The sequence below is a fragment of the Pestalotiopsis fici genome (genome assembly GCF_000516985.1).
Source record: "Pestalotiopsis fici W106-1 unplaced genomic scaffold PFICI_Scf_10, whole genome shotgun sequence".
Lineage (NCBI taxonomy): Eukaryota > Fungi > Ascomycota > Sordariomycetes > Amphisphaeriales > Sporocadaceae > Pestalotiopsis > Pestalotiopsis fici.
The window spans coordinates 726,271-738,553 of NW_006917100.1; the positions used below are offsets into that span (position 1 = coordinate 726,271).

At 51.1% G+C, this 12,283-nt stretch overlaps 4 protein-coding genes across 4 annotated transcripts; 2 read left to right on the forward strand and 2 right to left on the reverse strand.

Annotated features, from left to right (window-relative positions):
* Positions 1–237: 237 nt before the first annotated feature.
* On the forward strand, positions 238–1,732 carry PFICI_12466 (uncharacterized protein; the record flags this gene model as incomplete). The annotated part of the gene is made up of 4 exons (XM_007841047.1): positions 238–499; positions 591–718; positions 774–879; positions 1,059–1,732. 4 exons carry the CDS (start codon positions 238–240, stop codon positions 1,730–1,732), a joined length of 1,170 nt encoding a protein of 389 aa, XP_007839238.1.
* A 1,280-nt stretch (positions 1,733–3,012) lies between these two features.
* Positions 3,013–3,914, reverse strand: PFICI_12467 (mRNA turnover protein 4; the record flags this gene model as incomplete). The annotated part of the gene is made up of 2 exons (XM_007841048.1): positions 3,013–3,574; positions 3,724–3,914. The coding sequence occupies 2 exons, from the start codon at positions 3,912–3,914 to the stop codon at positions 3,013–3,015; spliced, it is 753 nt and encodes a 250-aa protein (XP_007839239.1).
* Positions 3,915–4,626: 712 nt separating this feature from the next.
* On the forward strand, positions 4,627–5,123 carry PFICI_12468 (Mitochondrial import inner membrane translocase subunit TIM9; the record flags this gene model as incomplete). The annotated part of the gene is made up of 3 exons (XM_007841049.1): positions 4,627–4,640; positions 4,725–4,794; positions 4,938–5,123. 3 exons carry the CDS (start codon positions 4,627–4,629, stop codon positions 5,121–5,123), a joined length of 270 nt encoding a protein of 89 aa, XP_007839240.1.
* A 641-nt stretch (positions 5,124–5,764) lies between these two features.
* Positions 5,765–11,400, reverse strand: PFICI_12469 (uncharacterized protein; the record flags this gene model as incomplete). Its single annotated transcript, XM_007841050.1, has 3 exons — positions 5,765–7,129; positions 7,188–11,253; positions 11,327–11,400. The coding sequence occupies 3 exons, from the start codon at positions 11,398–11,400 to the stop codon at positions 5,765–5,767; spliced, it is 5,505 nt and encodes a 1,834-aa protein (XP_007839241.1).
* Positions 11,401–12,283: the final 883 nt, after the last annotated feature.

Sequence of the window (12,283 nt, forward strand, 5' to 3'; positions counted from 1 at the left end):
CTGCTCTCCCAAAAACGCGACGGCAGCCTTCTGGACACTCAGCTTTGCTTCATCACCAATCCAGCTTCTGGCGCCCATTCAACTCCCCATTCCATCAACACAAAGGTGCACCTTGCGCTCTTTGTCCGTGACTGTTGGCGAGTCACACACCATATCCCTGTCTTTTGTTCTTGTTTCTATTTTACACGTTTCAGACGGCGCATCTTTCGAGCGAGTGAGAAACCAAGCACGAAGAAAATGACGGACAAGCTTCCGCCCCAGCTGTTGGCGCTCTTCGCACCTCGACCTCCCCTGAGATGGGTCAATCATATCGATGAGGCTCCCGAGAACCGTCGCACTGCCAACGTCGCAGGTCTCGCCGAGTACCTGCCCGCCCTCCGCGCCTACAAGGACAATGATGGATACGTGCCCACCGAGAGTTGGTTGCAAATGCGCGATCGCAAGAAGCGCGAGGCCGAGGAGAGACGCGTGAAGCTCCTGAAGGAAACCCCCAAGGACTGTGGGTTTCCCCCATGTCGATACCCTCACTCTCCCATGTTGAAAATCCCGGTTTATACCAGCACCTGCTAACCTCGTTTGATGAAAAATAGACAACCCCGACCAAGACCCCAATATTCGTGGCGATGCCTTCAAGACACTAATTGTGGCGCGCTTGAGCTACGATGCCAATGAGTCTGACCTAGAACGCGAGTTTGGAAGATTTGGACCGATTGAGCGAGTATGTCACCCATTTTCTGATTCCATTATATGGCTGCAGTGCTGACCAGAACTAGATTCGCATCATCACCGATACACATGCCCACGAGAAGCCCAACAAGAAGAAGAAGCCTCACCGCGGATACGCCTTTGTTGTATTTGAGCGTGAGAAAGACATGAGAGGTAATGCCACCGTTGACTTTTCCAACAAAAATCTATTCACCATGTCCCTCACCTGAGATCTGGCCCTCAAGCTTGCCCATCTCTTTCCCATAAACTCAGCCCATTTACTCCTCTTCAAGGTATGATTCTCATGGTAAGGCTTTACTGACAAAAGCGCGTTGCTGCGCACGTGTGATTAGCTGCACTAGATGGTTGCGATGGCATTCGTATCAAAGACCGACGCATCAAGGTTGATGTAGAAAGAGGCCGAACCGTCAAGGGCTGGAGACCTCTGCGCCTCGGTGGTGGCCTTGGCGGACGTGGATATACCAAGGCCGTTGGGCCTCGCCCCAGCGCTCCAGGCGGCTTTGGCGGTGGCTTTGGAGGACGCGATGGCTTCCGCGGTGGTTTCGGTGGTGGTCGAGGCCGGGGCGGTTTCGGTGGAGGTCGCGATCGTGGGTTCGGTAACCGTGGAGGTGGCTTCGGCGGGGCTGGAGGCGGCGGCGGCGGCGGCGGTGGTCGCGACCGTGGTTTCGGTCAACAAAACGGCTATGGCGCTCCTCCTAATGCACCAGCAGGCCCTGGCTTTGGCGGCCGTGATCGGGACGGGGACCGCAATGGTCCTCGTGGTGGGTATGACCGTGGTGGTCGCTCATATGATGACAGGTCTGGACGTGACGGCGGCAGATATGGCGGTGACCGTGACCGACGCGGTGGCGGCGGCGGCGGCGGCAGCAATGCCAACTACGAACCTGTCCGTGGCGACCGAGGAGGCCGTGATTTCGACAAGCCCAGAGACGATGACCGATTTGACAGCCGGAAACGTGGATTCGAGGGAGGATATGAAGACCCTCGCAAGCTGCGTCGTTACTAGATGGGTGTCCTTGGTGGTGGGTATCTTCCATCTTTGCACTCACGTCTGAATCTACATTTCCGACCTTCCTTTCTTCCTTTGATCACCAAGGGTAAGCAAGGGTAAGAATATGCAAACCAACAAATCACCGCATTGCAAAACAACACTTCCTCCAGATGAAGGTAACCTGTTTTCACCGGATTCTACAAACTATCATCACAGCCCAAGAACACGAACAAAGCATATGGAAGTCTCATGTCCGATGTCTCAACCACGGACTGAGAGACGGCCTCGAACGACTTGACCTTGCATAGCATCCCCACATTCAGTCGACACGAATACCCCAAGAGCCTTACTTGTAGCCAAGGATCGGCCAAGTAATACTGTTTTCATGTACACTATAACAACTCCGTACAGGGGAAGCATGACCTTAAGGGTCTTGCATCGTTTGGCATGCCAATATAGCTTCATTTGGAAGGTAAGGTCAGAGGTAAGGAATGTAATAATACCTGCTGACCACTAATTGGGGTGGTTCTCTTGTAAGATGGAACACATGGACGAAAGAAAATAAGAAACGCAATTGCTTTTAGTGTCGCATCTGCTCGAATGTAGCAACAGTGACGATGCTTTTGTCCGAGAATCGATTTTGTACCCATTCTTGATTTTGTAAAATTTGTTTGTTGTGACATTGTCATTACGCATTCCATCTAAGTCAATATTGATCTGTTGATGTTCTTTTCAAGTAAGAAAGACGTGATCGACGTGAAATCGAAAGGCTCCATTCACATCCAGATATCCCCGTGCTTATATTGGACCATTGAGCTCGCCCGTTTCTTTCAGAATATCTATGTAAGCGGACGAACCTGGTAGCCATTGCTGAGGTTTTCAGCCACAGACACAGCAACTATTACTTTTAAATGTCAATTTTCTCTAGCATTGATCTATTCCTGCCAAAGTAGTACGACTTGTATGAATAAAATTCATTTCCCCATCATTTTTGTCCGTTGAAGAAAATAAATAAATTGTACCGGAACGCCGAGTGACCAGACCATGAATTTGGTATCTCGCCCTTATGCACACACGTAAACAAACGTGGAAAATAACAAGAATTCGACAAGTTTCAAGGATGAAAAGTGCCGGCCGACACTTTTTTTCGTTGAGCGCCTCACCCTGGGGCTGGCTCTTCTTGTTTTGTCTCTCTTGTCGGTTTTCTGTTTCTCTCAGCATTGCAACGTCCCAATCTTTTTGACTGGAGCGCAGCAGATTTTGCCAGAGTTCTCTATGCCGCAGCCCCTAGATATCTACTCCTGCATTCCGTCGGCGGCATCGGCGCCGGCCTCGGGCTCAACCTCGGTGACCTCGCCAGTGGCCGCGGACCAGTAAGCGCGGACGTGGACAGCAAACTCACTCAGACAGACGCTAAAGAGCTTGAGCAGCCTAGTCTGCCGAGAATCCAGAGTCTCGCCCTCGCGGCAGACGGTGTATCCCTCGCCGGAGCCGTCCTCCTCGCCAATGACAATCTTGCCGCGGACCATGCGGGTGGGCATGCCGAGGCGGCGCAGCTCGGGCTCAATGGTGTGGCCCATGGGGACGTCGTGCTCGGCGGGGACCTCGCCGCCCGTGCTCATGACGTGGCCCGCGGGCACGGCGAAGCCGCGGCTGGCCACGGTGCCGGCGCGCGCAAAGTCGGCAAAGTTGAGCGACGCCAGGTACGTCAGCACGGCCTCGGGGTCCCGGTTCGTCAGCAGCAGGCCCACGGTTCCTTGCATGTGCGGCGCCAGCTTGTCGATGTTGTCCACAATGGCCTCCTCGGGGGTCTTGCCCAGGGCGCGTGCCATGAGGGTGGTTTTGCCAAGGAAGATGCTAATTTGAATTGACCTGTTAGCCTCTTGATTGTCTCGTGCACTCCTCTTTGGTCTGTTTTTCCTTCTTTCAAACACAGCAAATATCTCCCCGTCTTCTTCGTAATGATTGGGCGTCAGGACAAGGACGGGAGAGGACAGAAAACGTACCGAGAGTCTGAGAGTTCTTGCCGCACCTGCTGAATGTGTGTGTTGCGCATGTTCTCGACGCTGATGATGAATACATGTTGGTAGTTTGGGACGGCCTCGCGAATGTTCTCAAACAGCTTGTCCTTGTGCTCGCGTGTCTTCTTGGCCACCTGGGTCATGTGGACCACTCTGTTGCGCTTCGACTTGGGCATCTTGGCTATATTTGTGTTGTTGGTGGTGGTGGCAGAAGTGAATTATTCGTTGAGACTAACGATTGAGCAATAAAAAAAAAAAAGATTCGCTGTATATGAGGAGAATCCAATCAAAATTGGCTGCGCAACTGGGGGGGTATTTCGTTTTTGGGTTGTCGTGTGGTTGAATTGAGTTGTCCCAGATCGATATGCTGCTCCTACTATCGTCAAATCGTCCGCCTATCGATATGAACTTTTTTTTTTCTTCCTGCCGACTGCCCATAAAAAATATTATGGGAAAGCGGCGGGCGGTCAGAGCGAGAATCCCCCGCGGTGGGTCGACTGCCGGGGACTCTCAAAGGGTTGTCCACCCACTGTAGCCAATGACCGTAGCCCGTACCTAGCTGACTTTTTAGGGACTTTCTGGCGGGCGGCTCAAAGGAAAGACCGGCTTCCGGCGCCTGTCTCTCTTATCTTATCCGTAGACAGCAGCAAGCTTCAGCTGGGGCGACTGACTGGTGGTGACCAGGTTAGGCGGATTGCTGCTAAAAGGTTAGCTCCGGAAAAAGAGAGAGAGTCTGAGAGACTGTGAGCCAAGCTTGCAGCGCCCATACAATAGCATCATAACCCAAACTTTCAACAACAAGAAACCAGCAACCTCCATTCCCAACACCAATCGCACTCTCAATAATCAAACTCTCGGCGCATATATAATAGACAAACTTCCTTCAAAATGGATGGTATGGGGTATGTCAAGCTGTTACTCGAACCCTCGAATCCAAAAGGCCCAAGACTTCCAGACGGGCGCTGACATGGATATCAAATCCGCAGACTCACAGCCGCCGAGCAGCGCACGCTCGAGCAACGCCTCCAGAAGCGTCAGATGAAGGACTTTATGAACGTATGTCTTGCCATGTTCCTTCAACAAACCGATACGCGACACCCTCCTTGGTTTCCTCTCCAGCAACATCGGAAATAGCCCACGACCACATACTTTTGCCAGAACATATCCAAACTGACCGTTTCCTTGTTGGAAAAACACAGATCTTTGGTAACCTCGTAGACCACTGCTTTGTATCGTGCGTCGACGACTTCACCTCCAAATCCCTGTCGAACCGCGAGACGGGCTGCATCACGCGGTGCGTCCAGAAGCAGATGGCCCAGTCCCAGCGCCTGAGCGAGCGCTTTGCCGAGCACAATGCTCAGCTTGCCCAGCAGGGTGGCCGGTAAACTCTCCGTGATTGCTACACGAGACTTGAGAAAATAGGGGACGAGGGGGCTTGGAGAAAGGAAAAGAAAAACCAAGTTTGGATCAATTCGCAAAGTAATGGTCTCTGCGTCGTTGTCTGCCAACACGATGGGATCTAGATCTCGGTGGCAGACGGCCGATCAAGTGTACAACATTGAAAATATTTGAGATGATGACAGATTCAATGGCTTCATCGTCACTAGGAGGTGCTGCTGCTTATTGAGCACGCGGAAGGTATGAGAGGCGATCCATTGATCTACCTTGTGTATATTTGTATATTAGACGACGGTCGTCGAGCCGTGCATTTGCTGATTTCGGCAGCAAGGGTACAAGATGCATATCAGGAAAAAAATTTCACCTCTTTTTATGACGATATGACAGTTTTCGCACTCAACGACAGGCAAAGATCGAGGTCCTTGAAAGTGTACAACATGAGTTCCCGCAGCCTCCTGGTTTTCTTTACTCTAGATCAATGTGACGCCTCAACTCCCCGTATACCCGGGCTGCTGTATATTGGCGGTGCAAGGATGCCTCAAATTCATCATCATAATTCTACTGGGGTGTTTCATAACCTTTAAATACCCATCCATGTTCCGCAATAGGGGCGCATCACCCTTCTTTATTACTCGAGCTCTTCACCGAGTACTGCTCTTACACCTTCCAACTGCTCGACAACCTTTTCTTCCAAACGGCTCTCATATCCTCGGGCCTTGCCGCTTTCCGTCGGTTTGCTGCCTTTCCACTCAATCTCTCTCTGGCCGAGCGGTACTAATCTCTCTCTAAGAATCTTGCGACTTCCGAGCCAGAATTCCACATTCTCCAGGGCGCTAGCCGCATCCCATTCCACCTCGGGAATGTCCCGGACATTGTTTGCACGTAAAGCGCCAAGAACCCGCGTGAGCAGGGCCAGATCGTGTATCTCTGAAACGGCGAGAAGCGTTATGTACGACGACTTACTACGATCTGTCTGTGTACGGCTTACTCCCGGCGCTTCAAAGCGCTCTATGCTGGCGGCCGTCAAGTTCGGGAACTGATTCAAAACATAGGCTACCTCGGGCGCAATTGTCGGGCCCAATGCTGTCAACACATTGAGGAGCAGTGGTACGACGCCCTTGGCCCAAATACTGTAGCACCGCTGCGGACCTACAGAGTCTGCAAACGGCGACACATTCGGTCGGTTGAGGTAGTTTGCCAGAGATGCCGAGGTCAAGTTGTTCAAGAGCCCATCACACGCAAGTTGCTCTGCAACAACGGGTAACGCTGACAATTCAAGCAAGAAAAGCAGTGATAGTTCACCATAGACTGGATCGCCCTTCTCTGCCAGCTTATCAGCCCAGGAGAACAATGAGACGGCAACGTGCACGGCGTCATGGGCAGCCATGATATTGACAATCTGTGTCTGATTCTGGCTAATGCCAGGAACGCAAAGACAAGCCTGCAGAATAGCATTGAGAATGGCAATGTCTTCTGGATAGACGGAAGCATCAGAATCATGGATCAGTGAGACCAAAGTGCGGAAGCCCTTTGCTACGACACCGTCCAGAATTCCCAACACCGTCTGTGAGACATTTGATGATGAGTCATTGACAGCCCGCTTTTGAGCAACGCTTTTTGTCAATTTTGCATCAGATGCCTTGACTTGCGCCCGCAAAGTCACGTATAGGAGCTTGAGAAGTGTCCGATACAGCGAGATGCTCTCCGACTGATATGGTTCTTTGATGATGCTGACTGTTGACCACAAAGCATTCAGCAGTTGCGCTACGTCTGCAGCGGACGGCGTATTGTCAGCGACCCGCTGTACGAGCAATAGTGCAAGGTTCACCCGGGACTCGGTCAGTCTCTCAAAGATTTGTTCATGTCCCTGGGTCGCCTCGTTGGCCTCCAGACACTGCTCAGCAACTTGCAGAGTTTGCTTCTTGAGGGCGTCGCTATTGGGGAGACAGTGACTAAGCTCTAGCAGAAGGAATTCCCATGCATGGAATAGAGCCTGTAAGAAGATTAGTAACACGATGACATAACAGAGGGAACGATGTGGATGGACCTACAATTTGGGCGTCTACGAGAGAGAGATTCGCATTTGCCTTTTCCATTTCGCTCTTGAATCCATTTCCTCGAACCCCAGACCATCCATTGTCGAATTTCAACATGGTATCGGCATAATTGAGAGCGTAATAGTATTCGTTGCCCAACGAACGAGGTTCTAGTAGCGTTCTTTTAAACTCGCTGAGGCTGCAACCTGTATACTTGTTGTCAAAGTTCCTAGCAAAATTGGCATGCAAAGAGTCGTTGTAGCCCGAGACCAATACGCCTTCTCTAAGGAAGTAATCCAGATCTTGTGCGAGGTCTTTCGCCAAGCCGTCGGCCTGGCCCATTTGACGGAGGTGAAATAGCTGCATAGCAAAAGTCTCGGCAATGTAGGCAGCCAGACGGGCTTCGTCGCAGGCTTGAAGCATATTTGCTTTGGAGATTACGTTTGAAGACTTGAGGTCCTTTACGTATTTCCGTAGGGCTGTCATAAAGGCCGTGTTCTTTTGCATGTTGAAGATCGTCCAGGGCCAGTAATTCTGGGCCGATGTGATGAAGTCCAGTATCGATAGTGCTTCAGCCGGGGGTATGGAAGAGATGGATGAGAGTCGGTCCAGGGCAGAAAGTAGAACAGAGTTTGCTGATGGCTGAGAGGCCTTGTCATGACCGTTTCTTGCATCGCGCGGTGTTTTGCCCGTGAGAAGACAATTGGCCATCCATTGTTGTCTGTTTCGAACAATAGTCGAGAAGAACCGCCAAACGATGCTTACTTCTGCTGTCTGGTTGAAAGGTTTGTCTAGCGATGAAAGCAGTTGCAAAAATGACCTTGAGGTTTGTGGTCCCAGATATCCAAGTAGTGATGGAGGCTCTCCTGTAGCTTCTCCAGCACTGACGACAAGTGCTTCCAAAAGCGAAATAGTTGGACCCCTGAACCCTTCGTGGGCAGCACAAACGCGCGCGATGAACGGACTAGCTTTGAAGAGTTGCAGCTCTATAGTAGTTGATGATTGGTCAAAGAGGTTTGCAACTCTGACCAAGGTTGTGGCCAGTTGCAGGACAGCAATGGTCCGGTCACTGAGGGCCTTCAGTCCGTTTGCATAGACCGTCGTCCCTGGCCAGTGAACAGCTACCGCCAAAGTGGCCAGCAGTGGCTGAATACGCAAGCTTCCTGACGAAGGCGCCAGGAAACTGTCAATTATATACTTTGCGGCCATCTCCAGGGGGGCGGTCAGCTTCTTCTTGCTAGTCAATTCGCCCATGCTATATGTGTGAAGAATGAACTTGTTCAGTATAGGGATCAGATCCCGTATGAGTACTGTGCGTTGTAGTTCAGACGAGAACCGCCATGTCGAAGAGCTTTCCAACATGTCGACAGAAGCTTGAGATATCGCAAATGTGACTTGAGTGATCAGCTTATCCGAGACTCCCAGCCATACATTTTCAAAGCCTTGCTGCCTAGTGTTGGCCTTGCTGGGTGTTTTCCTTTGGACTGAACTGCTCATGGCGCTATCCACGAGGGTATTAAATAGCCTTGTTGCAGTGATCAGGAAGTTGTACTGCTCACTGGAAAGTTCCAAGGTTCCGGTTAGTCGCGAAAGACGTCCGCCGCGCGACTCATTACTCAACAACGCACAGCGACCAATATACGACCAAACCCGACCTGGCTGTAGTGGCACGATAGCATGGAGGAATTGAAGACATGCAGTGACGATAGACAGCATGGCGCTATCGGGTTCATTCTCGAGGTAGACATCGAGAATGTCGCAAACCACAGAGATGATATCCTTAGTCCGCTTGAGAGCGCTGCTGGCTTCAGCTACAATCGCCAATCCAGGCACAGTGGCATGTTCCTTGTCTGAATTTCTGGACGCTTTGGTAGTCTCAACACGGATTAAAGTTGCAAAGAGAGAGATGATCTCTGCAACCTCTTCATCACTCAATACTCCGAGTTCGAGTCGATAGATGCTTGGCGATAGATTCACTGCCAGGCGTTTACCGAGCAGAGCCAAAGTAGAATGCTCATATTCCATCAACACAATTCTGCCCGAATCGCTCATGAAGCGACCATATGTGCCGGCCGGTATGACAAAGGAATCTTCCTCTGCGGAAACGCGTTTACGGCTTGAAGTTATCTCAAAGAGGGGAAAGTCGTCGAGGAATCGCATCGCGTTCAAGCCTTCATCCTCTTGAGCTAGCTCATACTCGTTAAAGTCGTTCGGCAGCTCGAAAGTAATATGCGGTGTTTTCTTGAGAAGTTTGAGTACAGCATCGTGATTTTCGCCCGTGGAGTGCGTCGTCGAGGCCAATTGTCGACAGAAACTAATGAATGGTAGAAACTCGTATGGAAAACGCTGCAAGGCTTGAAGTAGAAAGTTCTCGAGAGTAAATTCGTCACCGAGCGTTCGTAGGATGATATCGTCCTTGGGCAGCAGAATGCTTGGCGTCGTCAACTGCCAGTAACCATCACCTCCGGATAGCAGGGCTAGTAAAGCCATGATCGGCTCCCCTTTGTAACCGATAAAGCTGTGGGTGCACTTGAGCAGGCTTATGAGTGACATTCGCATCCGCGACCCAACTGAAGATGCAAAGATAGCAGTCTCGGAAGAACCTAGACATCGAGCCATTTCGGAAACTATTTCATACACCAAACCATCGCCGGTAGCAGCCGCCCCGAGCAAGAGAGCAGGTTGGATATCCCGTTCCATAGATGTCATGGCAAGGAAATCGTCGTATCCAGTCTTGTCAATAGTTGTAATGCTACCGGCTGAGTTCCTTCTGCCAGCGCCTGGAATCATCTGTGTCCCCGAGTCATACGACTCAATGGCTTTCTGGTTTTGAATTGCATCTCGCTGTTCAGCGCGCTGTTGATATGAGGAGTACATGCTGTGCAAGACTGGTACCCAGGCTAACGCCACTGGCAGTGCAGAGGCAACATTTCGATCTACTGCATTGATGATGACCTCATGCACCATGAGGAGAGCATCTGAATATCCGAGATACTCTATACTGCTATCAACTTCCTGCTCACCAGAAAAGTGGCCCATCACTCGTGGAAGGTTGAGTAGCGTGAGCGAGATGACGCAGACAAGGCACTGTACTGGTGGTATGAGTTGAGCAATTCCCTCGACTGTTCCGAGTACATCAAGGAACGAGGTATCGCCGATAAACTGGAACCACTGCTTCAACAGCTCGGGGGAGACCAGAACCTGACTGCAGAGATCCAATAGCTGGAAAGAAACAGTCATGGCATGAATGGCTTCGGTGAGAAAGGTCTTCATCCATTCTATTTGCATCTCGTCATCATGGAGGTTCTGATCCTCCGCAGTGGAGGTGATGTCCTCACAGGCCTTGATATTGTCAGACGTCAAAGTAAAGTATTGAGCTATCAATGCGTGATAGGTTTTTGCAGGCCCTTCGGCTGACGGCGTTTGCGACGTCAGACCGTATGCCTCCAAGAAAGAGTCCCTAATCCTTCTTGTCGCGTCATTCGCAGAGCATGAAGGTAGCTGTTCGTGCAGCATCAATGTGAATAGGTGATCCGTTGTCATGGCAAAATACCGACGCTCAGCCAGGTATGTCTTAAAGATACGGCGTCTGCGAGCATCATCCCTCTCAAAGTCGGATTGGAGCTCAACAGCATCCCGGGTGGCAGCAAGATTGAGACCTGGCAGAATGTTGGAAGCCTGGGCATTTGTTGCACCAGCGGCTTCTTGTAGGTTGGCGACATCTTGAGTCGAAATTGGGCCGGTGAGTTGACTTCGGGGACGCGACTGGAATTCGATCACAACAATCCGCAGAGCTGCAAGAAGATTGATGCGTGCATTCTTGCTCAACCAAGTCGAGTCATCCTTGATTGTCTTGATATCATATTTGTCGCTGGGCGCGGGCGTGACCTGCACGGCAGAGGTCCGCGTTTCGAAAGCTTGCTTGTGCGGGTCATTGGCGTTGTTTACGGTCTCGAAGACGGTACCGGGCTTGGTAAAGAATGCTTGAACAGCCGGGTTGGTGAGGAAGTCAACGATGGCTTGACTGCCTTGACGATGTCCGGTGGTGTCTGCAAGGGCGGATGCGACGAGCCTCCATGAGCTGCAGCAAAGGGAGGATCATGATTAGTATTGGTTCTCGCTTGAATTGAGTGCTTCAAGTGGTTGCGACTTACAGCACAGTAATTTCGCCCTTCAGGCAGGGCTCGAGATCTGGCAAGTAGACCTTGTCGACTAGCTGTGGTGCCATTGCTGCAGAAGACTGCCGGCCATGCACGTAGCCTTGTGCATCAACAAACTCATGTGGTGATGGTGGTAGCGGCGGCGGCGGCGGCGGCGGCCATATGTCGAGGTCAAGGTCGCGTCGCCTAAAGATACCTCGGGAATCGTGTCTCTTCTTGTCTTGTCTTGGGTTGATGCAGCCAGAAGACAGAAGCAGCCTCGAGAATTTCTGTTTTCGAGGGTCGGGCTTAGGCAGGCTCCAGAGCAAGCAGCTTCGCAAGATTTCGCGGCGTTGCCAGTAGTAGCGCCTAGTGCAGTATTTTGTTTTTGAAGGTGAGATCAACAGTGCAACAGCAGTACCCAGACCCCGGTCCAAGCTCCAAAGCGCCCAAGAGCTTCCCTCTCACTTTTTTTTTTCTCTCTTTAGCGCTTGGCTCAGGCACGAAAATTCATGGAGCGGCTCCCCCAAAAGATGGATCCCTGCGCAGAGAGACAGCTCTGGTAAGACACAGAAATTCTCAGCCTTGTAATGAGGATGGATTCAAAGTCTCGTAACAGCCAATAGCAAATGATGAGATTGACAGTGCGTATCCATTTAGTGTGTCTTCTGCAATTACAGTCAGCTGCATACGATGCCCTTCATTACATTATTGAATACTGCCTCCTGGTTGATATCTGCTAGGTAAGTGCACAGGTGGTACTGGTAGCTTACCTTAGGTAGTAGACAGCCTCGTGCATTGGAAAGCTCACTGGCAACCTCTTGACCGCTTTCCCAGAAATGACCTAGCGCAGGCAAACGTGAGATCTCAGAAATCAGCCCCCACTATTTGCTTCTCCCCCCGATGCCGCATTTTCTGCCACCTCTTCGTCTCAACCCTGGCGTGGCGTCCGACTCATAAAAAGGATTCAAT